General features: G+C 44.5%; 3 protein-coding genes across 6 annotated transcripts; all 3 read left to right on the top strand.

Annotated features, from left to right (window-relative positions):
* The first annotated feature begins 1,275 nt into the window (after window positions 1-1,275).
* Window positions 1,276-2,062, top strand: moon (moonshiner). The gene has a single exon (XM_064700696.1). It carries the CDS (start codon window positions 1,376-1,378, stop codon window positions 1,922-1,924), a length of 549 nt encoding a protein of 182 aa, XP_064556766.1. The 5' UTR covers window positions 1,276-1,375; the 3' UTR covers window positions 1,925-2,062.
* A 127-nt stretch (window positions 2,063-2,189) lies between these two features.
* Window positions 2,190-9,087, top strand: yl (Putative vitellogenin receptor yl). Of its 4 annotated transcripts, none has more exons than XM_064700695.1 (7): window positions 2,190-2,362; window positions 2,444-2,724; window positions 2,821-3,213; window positions 3,303-5,891; window positions 5,953-8,101; window positions 8,166-8,429; window positions 8,694-9,087. In XM_064700695.1, exons 1-7 carry the CDS (start codon window positions 2,304-2,306, stop codon window positions 8,845-8,847), a joined length of 5,889 nt encoding a protein of 1,962 aa, XP_064556765.1. In that variant the 5' UTR covers window positions 2,190-2,303; the 3' UTR covers window positions 8,848-9,087. The 4 variants fall into 4 exon arrangements, with proteins under 4 accessions (XP_064556765.1, XP_064556763.1, XP_064556764.1 ...); XM_064700694.1 differs by having other exon boundaries at window positions 2,191-2,362; window positions 8,691-9,087; XM_064700693.1 differs by having other exon boundaries at window positions 5,953-8,429.
* Window positions 9,088-10,294: 1,207 nt separating this feature from the next.
* On the top strand, window positions 10,295-18,902 carry LOC135441162 (alanine--glyoxylate aminotransferase 2-like). Its single transcript, XM_064700658.1, has 4 exons — window positions 10,295-10,627; window positions 11,740-11,858; window positions 16,948-17,182; window positions 17,255-18,902. Exons 1-4 carry the CDS (start codon window positions 10,539-10,541, stop codon window positions 18,321-18,323), a joined length of 1,512 nt encoding a protein of 503 aa, XP_064556728.1. The 5' UTR covers window positions 10,295-10,538; the 3' UTR covers window positions 18,324-18,902.
* Window positions 18,903-21,850: the final 2,948 nt, after the last annotated feature.

Genomic DNA, 21,850 nt, shown 5'->3' on the forward strand with positions numbered 1-21,850 from the left:
GACAATGCTCATTACTCAAGCCAACAATGACTGAAACCGAAACCGAAACTGAAACTCAAACTGAAACTGAATCGTTTAGAAATGTTCGGCGACATGTTTAGCTGTTTTAGCGGATCCCACGATCCCACGACGCATCGACGGCGAACACCCAATTTCGGTTGGTCTTGGAAAGCCCACGTTAGCATTTGGTAGCTGTTGTGGTTGCTTTTTTATACCCTTGCGCAGGGTATTCCAATTTTGTCGCACAGAACGAGACTCGGCTATCCTTCGATTAGTATCATCAAACATTATTGGACTTTCAATCATAGGGATACATCATGAATACATCATATATGAGCTATAGGATAAATAAAATATTCGAATTTGCCTTACTACAATCAAACATTGCTACACTTTATTACATCAAAGCAATGAGTATTTATTTGAGATTCTTTTCAGTTTCTCAAGATATGACAGTGATCAAAATCTAATCAAAATTACTATTTTTTTTATAGCTTTTATAGCAACAATCGAACGAAATATAGCGCATGTCTGCAAGGGTATTTACACTTCGGTGTGCCGATGACTGCTCTCTTACTTTTTTTTCGGTTTTGTTATTGTTTTTATGACCCTGCCACGCCTTGCCTCACGTACTTCACCTCTCCTTCCGTGTTGTTGAGATGCGAAACGTCGCTTGGCTGGCTTTAAGGGTAACATCGTCGCGCGCTCTTTTTCTTTAATTATACAATTTATATTTATTTTTTTTTCAATCTAACTCTGGTTATTGTTTTGTGTTAAGTGCCCTTGTTGTTGTTGCTATTTGTGTTTGTTGTTTTATGACATTTCGCGGTCGCCGGTCTAACGCTTTTGTCTTATATGAGTCGCTGCTCATAAATCTTAAAGTTATTAATTGTTGCTACAACACAGATTGCAGTCCATTTGCCGTATCTCAGGTTTGAGCCCGGGATCCGATTGCAATAATTCTTTGTCTGGCCCAAAAATGACCACGTTACTTGATATCAAAGCAGCTTCGTTGTCAGATCATTAATTTCTAATTTTGATTATTTATATTTATATCAGCAAATCATTAAACAAATCAAATGATGTGTCATTGTATAACAAGCATACAAAGTTGCATCCTTAATATCAATAATTTTGAACTTCTAAATACGTTATCCAATAATTTGAAATTTGAGATCGCTTATTGGCAACATCTTCGTTAAGGAGTTGCCACTCTCTCACTGCAATAAGGCTGCCATTTAATACTGAGCGTGTGGACACACTGCCCACGCTTGTAGGCTGCGTTTTCGCAAGAAAACCAATATGTAAATAGACGAAAAAATGAAGAAAAAAAATGTAGCAAATCAATAAGCACACCGTTTCGCAAAGCCGCAAAATGCCGCGCCGTAAAAACAATAAAATTGATATCAAGCCCAGCTGGATTGCCGATTCCTGCAACTTTTTTACCCATGTAATTACGGATACCTTGGAGAATCTTCGCAAAAGTTCCATAAGCCGCACTGAGAAAATGGCGCTCGACAAACTGGAGACACAATGGATGCAACACTACATGCCCAGCAATCATATGCCGGAGTCGAATCCCTGCCCGTTACCGGTTCCCAAGCCAAAGCCGCGACGGCCCACCGCAAAGCCGACAGCAAAGGCAGCCGGTAAAGCAAATCCAGTTGAGCAGTCTGTGGATCCCCACACTTTGGATGACCACGTCAATATAGTGTATCGCATTTGCATTCCTCCCCTGAAGCCCCATTGGCAGTGCCGCAGCTTCGATCTCAGTATTCCGGCATATGTGTGCAAAGATAATTTAATTGATCAGCTAATTAACTGGCAGCTGCTGGACCGCATTATGGAGCTGCCGCAGGAAGAGGCCACGGCCATGTTTCAGAAGTATGTGAAAAAATTGCTGCTGTTGCAACAAGTTGATTAAGCAGGGCTTACAAAATAAATCATATTGTAATACACAAGTGTATAAGCGTAATTTATATGCATGTAATTAGTTTGTGAAACATACAAGTAAATCATAAAATGAAATAATGCGAGGATTGAAATTGGCGCAATTCGTAAATCCAACGCTTACATGCTTTTTTGAGTATTTCAACAGTTACAATAACTGGCCACACTAAATGTAACGGCACTTGGCCGAATTTCGAAATTGGAAGCTGATCAATTGCAGTTCACTGCAATTGAATGTCGTTCAGTTCGCTTTTTGCATTTCAACGTTTGCGTTGAATTTGCGCATGCTCGTTGCATTTTGTTAATCATTGATGTTGAACGTTTACTTTTGTGTTCTGTTAAATGTTTAATTTATGAATAAGAACGCGGTGAATAAAACCACAAACTGCTGCACTAAAAGCAAGTATCAAATGTAAGTGGCAAATATCACTGGAGTTAAATTCGTTGCGTGACATAACCTCAAATGCACACGTGGATTTTTTTTTTTTTATAGGGCCACAATCTTGCGGGATAATCATGTGCGAACACAATGCCATGTGCGTGGCCGGCAGTGGAGTGGTAACAACGTCAGCTGGCGGTCCTGGTGGCTTTTGTGCCTGTGCCCTGCAGTGCTGCTGCTCGTTTGCGGTGAGGCTTCTGCCGCCGCGACGGGATCAGCGCACGCGAGGTGCGATGCAGATCAATTCCAGTGCAGAAACGGAGTCTGCATCTTACAGGCGAAGATGTGCGACGGACGAAGCGATTGCACAGACAACACGGATGAATTGGAATGCGGCAAGTGAAAGAAGAAAATCAAAAATTGATCCGAACCTAACCTAACCTAAACAAACCTAACCTCAAACTTGTGTACATTATATCTTTGGACTGCAGACTACAAGATGTGCCGGCAGCCGCATTGGTTCCCGTGTGCCCAGCCACACGGTGCCTGCCTGGCAGCGGAACTAATATGCAACGGCATCGACAACTGTCCAGGCGGCGAAGATGAGCTTCAGTGTCCGCGCCGCCTGGTATTCAACTTCGGCCGGCGCAACTGCAGCCAATATGAGTACATGTGCCAGGATCACAGCTGCATACCGCTCGACTTTATGTGCGACGGCAAATCGGACTGTGCCGACAACTCCGACGAGACAGCTGGCTGCAAACAGGTGGCCACCAGCTGCACCGGTGGTCATCTCTGCAGCAACGGCCGTTGCTTGCACCGCAAGCAATGGCTCTGCGATGGCGTCGATGACTGCGGCGATGGCAGCGATGAGAGTGACTGCGGTGAGTCTTGCTATATACATAGATTAAAGATTTGTTTAAGTACATGGATCCCAGCATTAATCCCTTGCATTCAAAATATTGCTTTCCAGAGAATCTCTGTCAGCCGTCTATGGGAAAGTTCATGTGCCGCAATCATGGCAGCTGCCTGCCGCTCAGCCAGGTGTGCGATGGCCAGCCCAATTGCTCGGATGGCAGCGATGAGAGCGAGAGCTGCCGTGCCAAGCCCGATTGCAGCACAAAGAAATGTCCGCCTGGTGCCAGTTGCCACATGATGCCCGCCAGCGGGCCGGAATGCTTTTGCCCAGACGGCTTTCGGCTGTTAAAGTTTAAGGATAAATGCGAGGATATTAACGAATGTCAGGAGCGGGATGACTTGTGCAGTCAGCGCTGCGAAAATACATCCGGCGGCTATCGTTGTGCCTGCGATGCGGGCTACGAACTGGATGCCAGCAACAATCACACCTGCCATGCCCTGGATATAGGCTCAGGGAAACAGTCCGCGCTGCTGCTCTACACCACCCAGGTGACTGTGATGGGCATGCATCTGACGCAGCAAACGCATCAGCGCAATCATGTCTTCAGCGTGGCCACCAATCTGAGCAAAGTGATTGGCGTGGCCTTCGACGGCGACCACATCTACTGGACCAACATACAGAACGAGGCGGAGAGCATTGTGCGTGCACGTGCCGATGGCTCCATGGCCGAGATATTGCTGACATCTGGTCTGGATGCGCCCGAGGATTTGGCCGTCGATTGGCTGACGCACAACATTTACTTTTCGGACAACATAATGCGACACATTGCGGTCTGCTCGAACGATGGCCTCAGCTGTGTGGTCCTGGTTACCCAAGATGTGCATCAGCCGCGCAGCCTGGCGCTGTGGCCACAGCGTGGCCAAATGTTCTGGACCGACTGGGGCAACAAGCCAATGATAGCGCGTGCTTCCATGGATGGCACACGATCCCAGCCGATTGTTGCCGATAATATTCACTGGCCAAATGGCATTGCGTTGGACATGCATCAGGAGCGCATCTACTGGGTGGACGCCAAGCTGGGCAGTGTTCAGACCGTGCGTCCAGATGGCAGTGCACGCCGCACCGTGCTTGATGGCATGCTAAAGCATCCGTACGGACTGGCCGTATTCGAGGATCAGCTGTACTGGTCAGATTGGGGCACCAAGAGCATCCATGCCTGCAATAAGTTCTCCGGGAAACAGCATCGCATATTGGCACGCGATCGCATCATCTATGCCGTCCACGTCTATCATCCGGCCAAGCAACCGCAGGTGCCGCATCCCTGTGAAACGGCGCGCTGTTCGCATCTATGTCTGCTCGCTGAACTGGATGCTGGTGGCTATTCATGCGCCTGCCCGGAGGGCATGACCCTGTCACCGGATGGACATCGCTGCAGCCAAACCGAGAAGAAGCAGCGTCTGTTTATTGGACTGCGCCAGGTGCTGCTCGAGATCGAGCACACTTCGTTCGGCCGTCATGTAGTCAGCGCGTCGCACACCCTGCCCTGCCACATCAGCGAACTGGCCTACAATAGCATCAATAGCACCGTCCTCATTGCGGACAATATGCAGCGGGCCATTTTCGAGTACGCTCCCCATCCCAGCGAGCAGCGCCTGATCATTTTAGTCAACCGCAATCTGGGCAATATCAGCAGCCTGGCATTTGATCATTTGGCACAAAATCTCTACTGGGCAGACATGGAGCGTCATGTTATTGAGCTGCTGTCGCTGCGCACCGGACACCGTGCACTGGTGCGCTTCTTTGCCGGAGATGAGCTGCCCATCGGTCTGAGCGTGATGCCAGCGGAGGGTTATATGTTCGTGGCGCTCAAGGCGCGCCGGCACACGCATATCGATCGCGTGGCATTGAGCGGACGCGGCGCCCAGACGCATGTCTTTGAGGAGGATCTGGGCGATGATGACATCAAGTTTGCTGTCGATCAAGAGACGCACACCATGTACTGGTCGGACAGCGATACGAGTCGCCTCAGCTTCAGCAACTATCGCCAGACGCATGCGCAAATGTTTCGCGGCAAGTTCCGGCGACCCTACGCTCTGGCCTTGGTCAATCAGGATCTGTTCTGGAGCGAGCTCGGCACACCGGCCATCTACTGGACGCACAAGAGCAACATGGGCCCCAACAAACGCATCGAGATCGAAACGAATCCGCATCTGGGTAGCGATGGTCCCGCTGCAGCAGCAGCCGCCGCCGCCTATCTGCACCACACGCTGCCCGTTCGCATACCGCTTACGGCCAGCAGCCGAGTGGCTGCCAGTTTAAGGCCGCATCCCTGTCAGCAGGGCAACGGAGGTTGTTCGCATGTGTGCGTCAGTGCCGGACAATTTGAGAGCGCGTGCCTCTGCCCCGCCGGCTTTGTGTATCGCGATGCCTTCAATCGCAGCTGCACCGAGGCCCTGGACTGTGAGTTCCGTTGCCGCTCCTCCGGCGAGTGCCTGACCATGGCACATCGCTGCAATGGTCATCAGGATTGCGCCGACAGCTCCGATGAGTCCGACTGCGACACCATCAAGCGCGTCAAGGTCAAGTGCGGAATCTCCCAATTCACCTGCCATGACGGCGAACGGTGCCTGGATAAGAGCAAGCGCTGCGATGGACACAAGGACTGCGATGACAACTCGGACGAGCTGCACTGCTCCCAATTTGGTACGTGATTGTCCATCACTCGGATCGGTCTGTCAATCATGCATTTCCATTTCGTTTCCAGATAAAACCAAGCTCTGCCACGCCCACCAGCTCGCCTGCGACAATGGCAAGTGCGTGGATTACAGTTTGGTGTGCGATGGCAAAAACGATTGCGGCGACAACTCGGACGAGCTGCGTTGCAAGGAGGCCGCCAGCTGTGAGCGTGGCATGTTCCAGTGCAGCAGCGGCTCGTGCATTGCCAGCAGCTGGGAGTGCGACGGACGCATCGACTGCAGCGATGCCTCCGATGAGCACGACAAGTGCGGCCAGCGCCAGTGTCCCGAGCAGATGCATCGCTGCCTGCTGGGCCAGTGCCTCGATGCGCGGCTCGTCTGCGATGGCCACAACGATTGCGGCGATCTCTCCGATGAGCTCAACTGTGAGCAGCGCAAACCCGCTGCTGGTGCTGCCGTCAACATAAGCTGCGGCACCCTGGCCACGCCCATGTATCAATGCACCAGCAATATGCAGCTATGCCTGGACATGGCAGTGCGCTGCAATGGCAGCGCCGAGTGCCCGCGCGGCGAGGACGAGGCCGACTGCGGCGAGCTGTGCAGCATCTACGAGTTCCAGTGCCGCGACAGCAAACAGTGCATACGCCAGGAGTTCCGCTGCGACAAGGAACGCGACTGCGACGACGGCAGCGACGAGGAGCACTGCGAACAGTTCACCCATGGCAATGGGACGAGCAGCCAGCAGGCGGAGAATGTGAGTGCAAGGCGCGCCTGTAAGCCCCATCTGTTCGACTGTCACGATGGCGAGTGCGTGGACATGTCGCACGTGTGCAACGGCTTTCCAGACTGCACCAATGGCAACGATGAGGGTCCGCAGTGCGCCAGCGCGTGCAGCAAGCCTCTGTGCCAGCACAGGTGCCAGGCAACGCCGGCGGGCGCTGTCTGCACATGCCTGGAGGGCTATCGATTGGCCAGCGATCAGCGCAGCTGCGTCGACATTGATGAGTGCGCCGTCTCCGCCGAGCAGCAGCCGTGCGCCCAGCTGTGCGAGAATACGCCGGGCAGCTATCAGTGCCAGTGCCATGCGGACTTTATGCTGAACCAAGATCGCAGCAGCTGCAAGAGCATACAGTCCGGTGCCCCGCTGCTCTTCACCAGCTACAACGAGGTGCGCAATCTCAGCGATCATCCGGTGATGCTCTCTGTGGCCTGGTCAGCGAATGATTCGGCCATCAGCGGCTTCGATGTGGACATGCGCCGTCAGCTGGGCTACTTTAGCAGCGAGGAGCAGAATATCATTTACCGCGTAAACCTGCGAGATCGCAGCCAAATGTCGGCGCTCGCTCTGCGCTCGCCCAGCAAAATGGCCGTGGAGTGGACGACGGGCAATGTGTATGTGATCAGTGGCCGGGCGCCGCAGCAGATAAGCGTCTGCAATTTCGGGGCCAAGATGTGCGGCAGCATACTGCAAATGTTGTCGCGGTTCACTCTGAAGGCGCTCGCCGTGGACGCGCACAAGGCGCGTCTCTTCTATGTGGCCATACGCAGCGAGAGCTTCGGCCAGCCGATCACACAGCTTCATATGGCGCGACTCGATGGCAGCCGACGAGAGCTGCTGTTGCGGAAGCAGCGCAGCTATGTGACAGCGATTGCAATCGATCCCCATCAGCAGGTGCTCTACTTTGTGGATCTGCATAGTCACACGCTGGAGATGATCAGCTACAAGGGACGCGGCAGCGGCAAACAGCGTGAGGCGCATGTGCTGCTCCAGAAGAGCAATGCGCTGCTCCAGCCGACCGGACTGAGCATCTATGAGAATCACGCGCACATTGTCAATATGGGCGCCAAGGAGGCGGTCAGCTGTGAGCTGTATGGCCAGCGCACTTGCAAGGCCATCAATCTGAATGTGCTGAACGCGCAGGATATAGTTGTTGCCGGCTGGTCACGACAGCCGGTGGCAACAAAGAATCCCTGCCAGCATGCCCACTGCTCCGGCATGTGCGTGCTGGGCGACTATGGCTATGAGTGCATGTGCGGCGATGCCGTTGTGCCCGAGACAGAGCAGTGTCCACACGGCACCACCAATGAGCTCGACATGAACTCGCTGCTGTTCAGCGAGCAGCATTCGGATGGCAGCGGCGATGACGGCGGCGGCAGCGTAGTCGTCTGGCTGCTGGCCATATTGCTACTGATAGGAGTTGTTGGCACCGGCATTGGGTACATGTTCTATCAGTGGCGGCAGCGCGGTCATCGCGATCTCAATATTAACCTGCATTTCCAGAATCCTCTGGCAACGCTGGGCGGCAAATCGATCCAGGAGATCGGCAACGAAGTGGACATGGCAGGCGGCGGCGGCGACGGAGCCGGAGGCAACAGTAGCACAAGCACAAGCACAAGCAGCAGCACGGGAACCACAGCCGCCTCTTTTACGGCCGGACGCGAAACGCTTCAGTTTGGCGTACCCAAAATCCTGCAGAGATTATTACAACAAAGGCAAACACAGAACAGCGAACTGGTTACGGAAGTTCCGCTCGAAAACACACGAGTAAGTGAACAACTATCAGTATACCCTGTATACCCTGTATACCCTGTTCCTGATTAGAACTTTTTGTCTATCTGTCCGTTTGTCGTAATCGAAAACTTGATGTCAACTCTTATATATCCTACAATCAAAAATATTCGTAACTTCGCATGTATGTTACGGCAGCATTTAGCTGGGTGCAGGGTATTCTCTAGGGTATCCTCCTTCTCTAATATGTTTATATAATGATCTGTTCAAATTTCTTCAACATTTTCCATCCAACAGCAGTCAAGCGAAATACAGTCGCTGGTCAATGGACGGGGAGGTTGTCGAATGCCGAACGTCCTGGTATCAGGCCCTGGCGATGATGCCGCCTCAGCCGGACACTACGGGGGAGATTACGCAAGCGATGATGTGCATGCACGGCTTGTACCATAGGTGATCAGAATTGGTCCAAAAATAGCAATGTTAACTAATTAATTTGTTGATTTGTGAGCGTTATGTATTTCTATTTGTAATATTTATATTGTTGCATTTTGCATTAGGGTGTATTTTCATGTTATAGTTAAATGTATAGCATACGTTTAGGGTGGCGCCAAAAAAGCATCTATATGGAATTGTAGCTGTAATAAATACTTGGTATCAAGGCAGAAATAAACAAATTTATTTTACACTTTAAAAAGCCAATTGTGATATTTTCTCAATCCTATTAAAGCTTTTTTAATCGCACTTGCTATTTGTGCATTGGCTGCGTGCAGTGGCTCCACAACTGTGACGACTGTTAGCTGTGTCTGTTATGTTACAGTGAAACGAAAAGTGTAAAAACTTATGTTAACATTTTAAAATTTTGTAACGGTCAGACATATGTAATTAGCTCAACAGCTGCTAGCTTGGTATATTCAGAGAAGGACCAAGAATTATTTGTACAAAATGACTAAATTTTTTGTATTATGTTATTTTTAACTATTTCAGTGTTTTTTTTTTTAAGTGCATTAAAGGGGCGCTAACATGTCAGTATATTGATCATATCCAAATTTTAATTTGTTACCTTTGAAAGCTTCAGCTGTGGGTTCTCTGTGAATGTTAATGTCGGATTCATTTTTTTTTTCAGTTTTATAATTAAGTTGAAGCTATAAATATATAGTCGTTTATCAGCAATAAATAGATTAATAACATGTTATTGACTGCCGACTGATGCAACGTCATATTTTAGCAGTATTTAAATAAACTAAATAGCAATAACAACTCGATGTGCACACGTGTCACGCGCACGCACGCATTAATAATATATGCACATATGTATATGTAAAAAACACTCTACGTACGTTTGTTTGTTTTTTACGATCCCATTCGAATCACGCACGTGCGCATCTCTAATAACAGGCAGCGCCGTTGCTGGTTGGCTGATACTCGGCCCAGCTGTTGTTGCTGTAATGCTTGTTATTGTTGCTGTTGTCTTACACACGTTGCGCTACGCTCAGGCTTGCTGCTGTTATCACACAGACGCACACACTGGCAGCGGCACAGAAAGAGAGCGACAATAACAGTGTTGATAGTCACGTGTGTGTTGCCGATACACTTACATGCACGCACACATACACATGGCCAGCTGAGACGCTTAACAGTAACAGCGCGTCAGCCAGTAACATCGTCTGTTGTAGCAGCAACAGTATCAAACGGCAACAACAACATTAGCAGCAACAAAAGCAGCAGCAGCAACTACATATGCATGCATGAGCATACATATATTTTATACATATATATATATGTATATATAGAAATATATGTACATACATTTGTATATATGGCTAGAGTGGGCTGGTCGTGGCCGCTGCTGGCCGCCGTCGCGACGGCCACTGTTATAAAATAGCTCTACTCTCACATAGAATTTGTCATTCGGCGACAATTTCTAAGCACCCAAAGACGTTAAAGGCGCCCCGTGCCTGCCTGCCTTTCAGCCTGCCTGCCTGTTTACCAGTCAGCCTCACAGCCTTCAATTCAGTTGACTTGTATTCCTTGCCGGAACAGTCGGAACTTAAAAAGTGCGCGCGCTTAAAACTCTAAAAGTCAAAATATTTAAATTTTTCTAAAATTCAAATTCAAGTTAAAAAAAAAAAAAAATTAAATTAAAAAATGCCTTTCGCAAGTAAACAAATGCAATCCGTGGCCAGCCAGCAACTGTCCAAAGCGGACACCATCAAGCTGCGTAACAAACACATTGGGTTAGTATAAACAAATTCATTTCCTTAACTATTTCATAAAACAGACTACAATTGCTTACAAGTGTGTGTGTGTGTGTGTGTGTGTGTGTGCATAGATTTGCAATGCATGTAAATGACGTCTTTAAAGATGTTATGTTTATGTTTACGTTATGTTATGCGCTGCGATGCTCGCACTTACATATGTTATGCGCATGTTAGGTGACCTTCTGTCAAGCGATTTCGCTGTCAAGGTCAACAAGCGGCTTCCCCACACGGCACAGTCATCGACGCTGTTGTCGTGCTCTTTGTTGCTCTCTGTTTAGTGCCACATGCCAGGTTGCCTGTGGGAGGGGGGCGTGCCGGGGCTGTGGCAGTGCAGTTCTCTGCTCTGCCGCCGTTTTTGTCATCCCATGACAAATGCTAACAAAACTTTTGGCAATTGCCAAACATTCGCGCCCCACTGAATTGGCCGAAAGTAGCCGCATTTATTTTTGGTCTTTATCGATTTCCTGCTCAGCAGCAATAACAAAGGCGTTTTTAAATATAAACACGCATATATGCATAATTATTGAACAGTGCTTGATAATTGTTTTTGCGCCTGAAATAATTTTCATAGCTAACAGCGCGTTTACATAAACTAGTTGTGAATTATATCGTAAACGTTTATTGACCGCAAATTTAAACAAACAAACACGCTGCGGCGCCAACGAGAGCAAATGCAATAATTACGCCCATAAAAAAGAGTTTATAGTCTTGGCTTAGATACTTAACTTTAGCTAACATCCATTACGAGGCGTCACTTCTGCCCCACCCATATTATTGTCCGTATCTGAGGGCTCACCACGCCCGATGACGGTATTATATTGTTGATGACATAGGCCCCGACCGTAGAAGCTCGGTACGGCATCGAACAAGTTTGTTGCAATCGCATCAGATAGAGATAACTGCCTTTGTTTTTTACTCCCAATATTTCTAATTAGTAGGTCGTTATATATATATATATATTTTTAGCTTTAAGTTAATTATAATTTGAAAAACAAACACAACAACAAATTTTTTTCTCTTTTCACTTCTTTTTTCAATGCACAAACACAAAAATGCAATTGAAAACTCGCAAATATCGAATAATACAGACAAGCCTGTCAACTCTTCTATCGCTCCGATCCATTGAAAATAGTCCGCGGACAGGGCCAGTATATGTTCGATGAGGAGGGCACACGCTATCTGGACTGCATCAATAATGTGGCACATGGTAAGTGATAATCCTTTCAGTCTAACCAACTATACATCTATCTATACGTCTGTCTATATATCTATACATCTTTCGATCTATACATCTTTCGATCTATCCATCTATCCATCTATCCATCTATCTATCTCTCTATCCTTTTCTTTCTCTATCCTATCTATCCATCTAGCCAACTATCTATCTATAACTCATATTTGTGCTGCGAAATATACATATACGCATATAGCTCGCATCCGTGTCAAAAAAAATATGTATATATATATATATGCATATGTTATAATAATAATTTTTTGTGGGTCAATTAATGGCGCCGGACTCTCGGGACCGGGGCCCGATGAAATGGGCTCGTCAGCGACAGGCCCGGGTCCACAATCAATCGTCCGTCGCAATTTCAATTTCAATATTCTTTATGCTGATACGTCTGAGCGGTGCATTGTGATAAAAAACAAACAAAAAGACACGTGTGCGAGTAGGGCGTATGGGCGGCATTGATGCCCCCGGTGGTGGTAGGGCAGTGCAAGCTGCGGCTGGGTATTTGGCAAGTTCAAGGTTGTGCACGTCCCCGGCCTGGCCGAGAGCAGGCCGGCCCAGCCGGCTGGCCAGACATCGGCGGCATGCTCAGGCCCCGATTGAGCAGCTTTTGTGTGTGATTTGATTCGAGTAGCTGGCGCAAAAACTGACTCAGCCTTATCACAGACACGTTGCTTGGTGCTGGTGCTGGTGCTGGGGCTGGGCCGGGGCCGGCCTATTTGTACGTCTGTGTATTTAGATGCTGCCCGTTGATTTCGGGCCCCGGCACGCGGCACATGGCGCACGGCGCACAACACCAGCTGTTGCCTGGGCTGATTAAGTTACTCAAGTGAATGTGCTGGAGGGAGGGGGGGGGGGGGGGGGGTTGGGGGCTGTAATATCAACAACAATCAACTAAGATTGACGTGTGCGCAATTTGCCAATTTGCGTATTGAGCAACTGAAATTGTGTCCAACTGACACCACCAACATGTGCATCTTTACACATTGTTATCCCCTTTTTTTTTTTTTTTTAACGGAATTTTCCATTCAAAATGCACGCTGACAGCGCTTAGCAGCGTCGCCTGTTACTGTTATGTAAGATCCAGGCTTGCTGTTATCATTGTAGTGTAAGCTGACAACAGTGCGCTGTTAAGCTGACCTCTTCAAAGCCGTCGTTTAACAGTTGTGCACAGTTTTCGTTTTCATTAAATTATTCTATGTTTTTGCAATTTCATTTAGACAATAACAAATCTGAGGGGGGCCTACAAAATTATCATTTGCATATGCTGAGCCTGGGTGCAAACAAATTATAATATTGCTGATAAGCTACAAAAATGGGCCTGAAATACGCCTAACTACCTACCTACATACATACATACTACGTAGTTTCTATGCACAATCATTGTGCCACAATGGTTCGTTGTTCCCAACGTTGGCAGATAAGGGCCAGTGTCCAGAGGCTGTTAATTATTAATAGCAACTATTTCGGTTGAACTAAACAAATAACTGATGCGGCTCAGAAACTTAGGGGGGCAATCACTTTAAACATGTTAAACATATATCATAATTATTACATTAACATTTAAATATGGCGCTGCCTAATACGTTTGCCTGGAACTCGAGCTCGACTCCTCGCATTTGCCTGGAATTCGAACTCGAGTCGAACTCGAAAATATTGCGTGTTTGTGTCCCTGTGCCGACTATCAAAAGTTGAATCAGCAATAATTCGAGTTCAAAACATGCCTCAGCTTATTTATAAATAGTTCTATAAAAATGAATTAAGGCCTTTAAATAGCAATGCAATTTTGTGGTGAATCTATAGAAAAATACACTTGTGCGATTTGCTGCAATTTGAGCTATTGGAATAATCATGAGGCAAAACAGTTTTAATAATAATTATAAAACAGCCCAACGCATTATCAGCAAAGTGCCTGGGCAAATATCGAGGCTATTTCTGTGCACAAGCTGCAAACGTGATTTCGATTCCGAATTCGTCCCCCCCCCCCCCCCCCCCTCCCACCACCATCCACAGCATAACAAAGATCCATTCAATACAGAGAATAAACAGCAAAGAAAGAAAAAAACATAAAGAGAACTATTCTATAAAACGCGATAAGCCCGTTGGTGTGCACGTGTTGTCATTGCTGACAACAACAACAACAACAGCAACAACAACAACAACAACAACAATAATAACAACAATTTATTATTGTTTATTACGAAACTTTTGATCTCAATCGTTGCGCCTCACGCGTTCCAATCGCCACGTTATTCTATGATCTCGTGCTACTTTCCTACCGACTGCGACGGCAACGGCGACGCCGACTGCGACAGCGACCGCGACTATGACTACTCGTAGTTGCCGCTTATCAGCTATGGAAACTGACAGCTGAGAGCTTGCCCTGAAACTGGGCGTTCAGCCAACATGTGAACGTCTCGTGCCGAGTGGAAATCTACGCGAGATAACAACAACAACAACAACCAGAACAAGAATAAGAACAAGAACAAGAACAAGAGCAACTACTACGCACTTTGGCCGATTGTCCGGCTAGCTAACCGACTCTCTGTCCCTCTGTCCCTCTGTCCCTCTGCCGTTCTGCCCCTCTGGCTGGTGTGTGTGCCCATAGTCTACATTCAATATTTGTTCAAGCCTAACAAACGGAGCAATCAGCGGGGCGTCCGTTGCGAGTGGAAAATTCTGTGCAAGATAATGTGAAAAACACTTTGGACACACATGCACGCACACACACACCAATACATATATGTGCGTGTGCTTCTGCAAAAAAAATGCGGTCAAATGCGCACTTTGAAAAAAAAAAAAAAATATTATGAATAAACCAAAAAAAAAAAAAACTACATAAATATTGCGAAAAATCAACAATCAGCACTTGACTAATTCTTACACATGCCTACAAAAACTTAAAGCTGTTCAGAGTAAGAGCTTAAGAGCTGCGCACAGCATAAATATTTAGTTCTCTCACATAATTGAATTATTATTTTAGTTTGAAAAACTCTCGAATGTAAAGCCATTGATTTTAACTTATTCAACAAATTTTGTTAAATGCAGAAAAATTAGAAGACAAAAAACAGCTTGGCATTTTAGCGAAAAATATGCAAACTTTTGAGCTTAGAGATTGACAAAATTAAATTTAAAAAAAAAACAAATATTAAGAGACTGACAATTTGATAAAATAAAAAAAAATTCGAAGTTAGAGATTGACAAAAGCTAATATAGTAAACAAAATAGTTGGAGATTGACAAAAGACAATTTGATAAAATAAAAAAAAAAAGTTAGCAATTTTTTCATAAACACAACTGGCAAACTTTTGCAAAACAATATTTAACAAAAAAATGTTTGCTCTGGACTATAGAATCTTTGTAATTCAATATATATTCTAAATATTTATATTGAAAAACAATTTTTTTTTTTACTAGTTCTTTTATTAGTAAAATATATTTTTTAAGCTTTGAGATTTGAGATTAATTTTGAAAGCTTTCCCCTTTGATCAAATGTGAGCGCCACAATTTCACACTCTCCAAAAAGCAAATAGGCCGAATTTTGTTGGACAGTGTCGGGTCGCCCACACGGCGCAATCACAAGCGGCCGCTAACAATTCGCGCATTTGTTTGAGCACGCCTCAAAATAAGCATCCAATTCACGTGATGCCACAGTGCGAGCTGCCAGCTCGTCGTCGTCGTCGTCGTCGTCGTCGTCGTCCAGATCTGTGCGCGGAGTGGGAAGCGTCTCGCTTATCAAAGCGTTTGCGCATCTTCGCCCCGAAGTGCGACTTGGGACTGTGTAGACAGGCCCGGGTCCAGGCTAGGCTACTCAGGCCCCGGCAGCGGACGTGGGCGATAAACGGGCCGGATCGCGGCTCTCTGTCTCTACATTGTCGTCGACTGATTACGCGTTCGATGATTTGCACCCCCCTCCCCCTCCCCCTCCCCCACCCCCTGCACAACAGCACCTACCCGCCATCGAGGAGGTAGCCACATTTTTGGGGGTCAGCTGGTCGCCTCGAGAATCACGTGAAGCGCACGCGACGCCCAACCGGGTGCACGCTTCCTTCTGTGCCGCTGATAAAACGTGCCTCGCCCAGACACTTGGCCATGACGAAATCTATTTTGATAGCCCCCAACTGGGATTGATTAACTAGCCGCTAGCAACGGGACGCGTTACCCAGTTCGATTGGGTAACAACAACACGTGAATCGAAAGTGAAGAAGGCGATTTCTAATCTACCTATGATCATTATTTTAGAATTTATGCTGTCCGATTTATGCATAATGCATGCAATTAATACTTGTATTCAAGTCGACATGGCTTCAAAATATATTCCCAAATATACTTGAAATTTCATTTAAGGTAGTATATATATATCTATAATTTATGGCTGAGGCAAAAGCATATCGAGTTAAGGAACAGATTTCTGACAGTTATTCTGAAATTAATATTTGATTATTAAGTTAGACAATTGTGTAAATTGAATAAGCTACAGATCCGATTCTGGAGTATTTCCATCCAGCTTCAAGCAGACGGAGACTTTCTAAGCACAGAAATAGCGAAAATTGTTCCTTTTTCTAATATATGATATGGGACTGTATGTAAGAGATAATGGATCCAGATCCAGACTCAGTTAATTATAATATTATATATATATAATATACGTGAGAGATATAATATCGCCTGAACTTCACATTCTCTATAAGGCTTATTATTCCTTTTTTATATATGATATAGGACTGTATGTAAGAGATAATAGATTCTGATCCAGACTCTGCCAATTCATTATAATATGTATATATATATAATATAAGTGAGAGATACATAGTATCGCTCTCTATAAGGCATATATGTATAATAATAAGGCAATTATGTTAGCTACTTGTTCAAAATATCTTGAATATATCTTTAAAAATTCCTGACTGTCATAAATGTTGTTCTGCTTTGAAGCAAACATAGAATGGAGCAGCAATATGGTCCCATTTATCCAACCCGACTATCATCAATAGTATTAAATATTATATAAAAATGTTGAAAATGAATACCTGAACATATAGATTTTTCACTCTCACCCGCAGTTGGCCACTGTCATCCGGAGGTGGTGCGTGCTGGTGCCCTGCAGATGGCCACCATCTCGACGAACAATCGCTTTCTGCACGACGAGCTGGTGCAGTGCGCCCGGACGCTGGCCGGCAAGATGCCGGCGCCGTTGTCGGTCTGCTTCTTTGTCAACTCCGGCTCGGAGGCGAACGACTTGGCGCTCCGGCTGGCGCGCAACTATACGAAGCGCCTGGATGTGATCACGCTCGACCAGTAAGTGCACGGATCTCCATCTGAGCCCCGATCTGGACATTTGTCTAATCTGAATAACACACATCTTTGCAGCGCCTACCATGGTCACCTGCAGTCCGTGATGGAGATCTCGCCGTACAAGTTCAATCAGCCCGGCGGCGAGCAGAAGCCCGAGTATGTGCATGTGGCGCCATGCCCGGACATCTATGGCGGCCAATTCAAGGATAAGCTGCATCCGAATACGGATCTGGGCGCTCTCTATGCCCAGCCCATTGCGGACATCTGCGAGCGCCAGCAGGCCAAGGGCCAGGGCGTCGCTGCCTTCATTGCCGAGAGCCTGCAGAGCTGCGGCGGCCAGATATTGCCGCCGGCCGGCTACTTCCAGGCCGCATACAATGCGGTGCATCGGGCGGGCGGCCTCTGCATTGCCGATGAGGTGCAGGTGGGCTTCGGCCGCGTCGGCAGCCACTACTGGGCCTTCGAAACACAGGGCGTGGTCCCCGACATTGTCAGCGTGGCCAAGCCGATGGGCAATGGCCATCCGGTGGGCGCGGTGGTGACCACACCAGAGATAGCGCAGGCCTTCTATGAGACGGGCGTGGCCTATTTCAATACGTACGGCGGCAATCCGGTGTCCTGCGCCATTGCCAATGCGGTGATGCGCATCATCGACGAGGAGGGCCTGCAGCAGAACGCCCGCCAGCTGGGCGAGTATCTGTTGCGCGAGTGCAGCCAGCTGAAGCAGCAGTTCGAGTGCATTGGCGATGTGCGCGGCATCGGGCTGTTTGTGGGCATCGAGCTGGTCAGCGATCGGGAGGCGCGCACGCCGGACACCAAGGCCGCCAACTGGGTGGTCAACCGGATGAAGCAGCTGCACAAGGTGCTCGTCTCTAGCGACGGGCCCAACAACAATGTCATCAAGCTAAAGCCGCCCATGTGCTTCAATCACGAGAATGCCGATGCGTTTCTGCTCGCCTTCCGCGAATGCCTCACCACCCTCACCCAGGACCAGCTGCAGCAGTCAGCGGCAGCGGCAGCGACGGCGGCAGCGGCAGCGACGGCGGCTGTTATAACAAACGGTGTCAATGCCAGCGCCGCCGATACGTTGGCCAACAAGACGAAAATGTTCGAGCGGCAGGATCGTCTCATCAAGTCCGTGTGAGTGGCGCCTCCGGCAGCCGCAGCCGCAGCCGCAGCCGCAGCCTGTCTTAGTTTTTAGTTACCACACGCAAAGATATTTATATTCACATATGTTTACTGTTACATCTTCTTCTTTTTTTTTTACTAGCCGTAGTGCCATGTCCTAGCTTATAGCCAACCGTTAGCAATATCTTATAGTTAAATTTCCCGTCTCTTTTTTTGTTTTTTGCTCTGCTTCTACTTCTAGTATCTAGAATTGTAGGCACAAATATTATTATTATTTTTCTTTTTTTTTTTTTGCTAACTTATGGAAAAACAAAGTATATTTTTAAATATAAACCAATAAAAAATCAAACATCTTGTGTTTATTATTCGACACAGTTTCCCTCAAATTTCAGTTGCATAAACCAAGTACAATTATACAAAAAAAGGAAAATATAAAGATGTAGATATATATATATATATATATTTTATATATACACGCCGTGTCCAGCAGGGATTCGTATTGCGACCAATTCTTAGATATTATATACAGCTCCTAGCCCTAAGTGTTTGATGAATTTGTGCAATAAAACGACAAAACCTTTGCAGCGCCAGCTAATCGCATATTCTCTTTTACTGTTTGCATGTGTGTTGGTTAACATGTGCGCCTGTATTGGTGTGCTCTGGCTCTGCGCGCCGCGAACTCAGCCTGGGCTCACATCCGTGTGCCGTGTCGGTGTGTAAAGCTGGCGTATTTTCAACGGGAAGTTTGGCTTTAAGCTTAAAAAGTGAACAGCTGCTCGGGGCCCAAACATTGAATATATCTAACCATATGCGATTGATGCCAATGTTGGGTGGAGTTCAAATTTAGCCCACAACTTCGTTACGAAAATATCTATGGATTGCAATAGTTTCGTTAGAAATGGGCAAATATCAAATGAAAATCGAATTTATATATATATATATATATATATATATATATATATATAGTCCGTCCATCCGTCTTCTCTCTAATAAATAATCTCCAAGTTCTTGGCCTATTCTAACCTAATATATATCTTATATATGTCCAATATATATACTCACCGATTTGTAATATCATATAGAATCTATGGCATCCAATTCAATATAAAAACTACAACTGAATTTATGTTTTTTTTTTGTTTTTTTTTTTTGTTTTGTTTCGGTTTTTTCATCCTTTTATTTGAGTTTCTTTTGTTTTGTTTTTTGTTTTCTTTTTCGTTCCATTGTTTAAAAATGTATTTCGCTTGTTCTTGTTCATTTTTGTTGTTGTTGTTGTTGTTGTTGTTGTTGTTGTTGTTGGTTTCCATTTTTTACCGTGTGTTTTTTTGTGTTTCCGTTTCTTGTTGTTCTTTTCTTTCTCTGTAATATAGCAGATTTACCATATACATATACATATACATGTGTATGCATATGTGTGTGTGTGTGTGTGTATATTTTGCATATTAAATAAGTTAATAATAATGCGCAATTTCTATCTGTCTCAGCCGTTTCCATTGAAAACTATTAAAATTTGAAAAACTCTGTTTTCTTATTTTCTTATTTTTTTTTTTGCTGCTTAAATTTTTGTTTCAGTTTGGTTTTTGTTTTTTGTTTCATTTTGGTATTTTTAACACTATTTAAAATCATATATATAATGTATATATATATATATATATATATATATCTGATATTTTGTTTTTGTTTTTTTTCATATATATATATTATGTATATAATTTAATAATTTTTTAATGGTCATTTCTGTTTATTGTTGTATGTTTAAATATATAAAATAAGCATTTCTGTTGGGTTTTTCTGCGTTTCCTTTTCGTGTTTTTTTCTTTTAATTTTTATGTATATTTAGTTAGTCATATATAATATTGTTTTTTTTTTTTTGTTTTTATTGGGTTTGTTTACAATTTGTTGCTATTTTCAAATAAGAATTGTGTGTTAATTTTTTAATATTTGTTTTTTTTTTTTAGTTTTTAGCAATGTTTGGCAGAGTTTTTTTTATATATCATAAAAAATGTGCTCTTTTATGTCTTACAAGAAGCTTTGTGAAGCCTTTTCGTACGCTTGTGAGAAAGCAGGAAAGAGCGGGAGACAGAGAGAGAGAGAGAGAGAGAGAGAGAGAGAGTGGGAGAGTGTGTGTGTGTGTGTGTGTGGGATCAAAATCGCAAAGCTTTCGTTGAAAGTGCTGGGAAAGGAATATGAAAAATGTTGCGCCGAAAACGAAGAAGAAGAAAACTAATAGTACATAACGGTAAAAAGAAGGGAAAAGATAAGTGTGTACCTATCAAAAAGTTGCGGATATTCCTCTACATTATGCTTGACATTTACAGCGTTGTAAAAAATGCTTAAAGCGCATATTTATTGTTTAATAATATTTGTTTAATTTAATTTTTTTTTCTTTGTTTGTTTTTTTTTGCTTTTCGTAACGTTCAAGATGCCAATGCATTCGCTTGTTTTCGGTATAAATATGCTTTTATTTTCTGTTGTTGTTGTTGTTGTTTTTTTTTTAAGTTTTTATTTCTGCTGCTTTGTTAAAAAGAACACTTTCTTCAGCGTTAACCTCACTTCTAAGTTATTTTTTTAATTCGTTTTTTGTTTAATTTCATTTTTTTGGTTTTCTTTTCTTTTCAGTTTTTCTTTTTTTTTCGAATAAAACGCTAAAATATGCAATGTAAATAAGTATTGTATATATAATATGCATAAATATATATAATTAAATATATATATATATATATATATATATATATTATATATATACAAATACGTATATGTGTATATTTATATATGTATATATTTTGTATATAATAGTTTCTGTTTCCATATATAACATATATATATGTATATATTTATATATATATATATATGTATATATTACATCATCTTACATACATATATGTATATGTATATTATTTGTATGATAAACTTTTGCGCGGTTTTTATAACTTCATTTAGCAAGCTTTTATTTTAGTTTTTAGTTTTTTTTTTTTTGTGTGTTTTTTCTTTTCATTTTTTACAGTGCATAAATGTACAAATAGCAATGTCTTCGAAATAATATTATTTTGTGTAAATAGAATAGTTTTCTTTTCTTTTTTTTTTTTTGATTTATTTGAAATAAATAAAGTTGTTGATGCCACTTGCCACAAGCGGCGGGGCAAGAACGTTGAAGAATAGTTGGACACGGAAGGGTATACAACGTCGGTGCGTTTGCCAAGGTTGGCTCAGCTTCTTAAATGTTACACAAACAATTTGTTTAAAATTATTTTTAAATAAATTCATAAATTCCTAGTTTAAAATTGCTACAAATAACAAAAAAAAAAATATCAATATATATACATATATGTATATATATTTTGATCTTTTTGTATATATATATATATTTATATATGATGCCTAGAGTCGTATCATATGCGTAGAGCTCTACGTTTAACTGTTATCATAAGTATTTAAAGTATGAGGTAATGTTTTATTTCGCCTTAACTAAGGGGCCAGACGGACTGACAGACTGACAGACTGACTGACAGACAGACAGATCGTGCCCGGACACGAGCTGCTGCC

Source organism: Drosophila montana, unplaced genomic scaffold (genome assembly GCF_035044405.1).
Source record: "Drosophila montana isolate Dmon_TW-CO22-7 unplaced genomic scaffold, ASM3504440v1 contig_1853_1, whole genome shotgun sequence".
Lineage (NCBI taxonomy): Eukaryota > Metazoa > Arthropoda > Insecta > Diptera > Drosophilidae > Drosophila > Drosophila montana.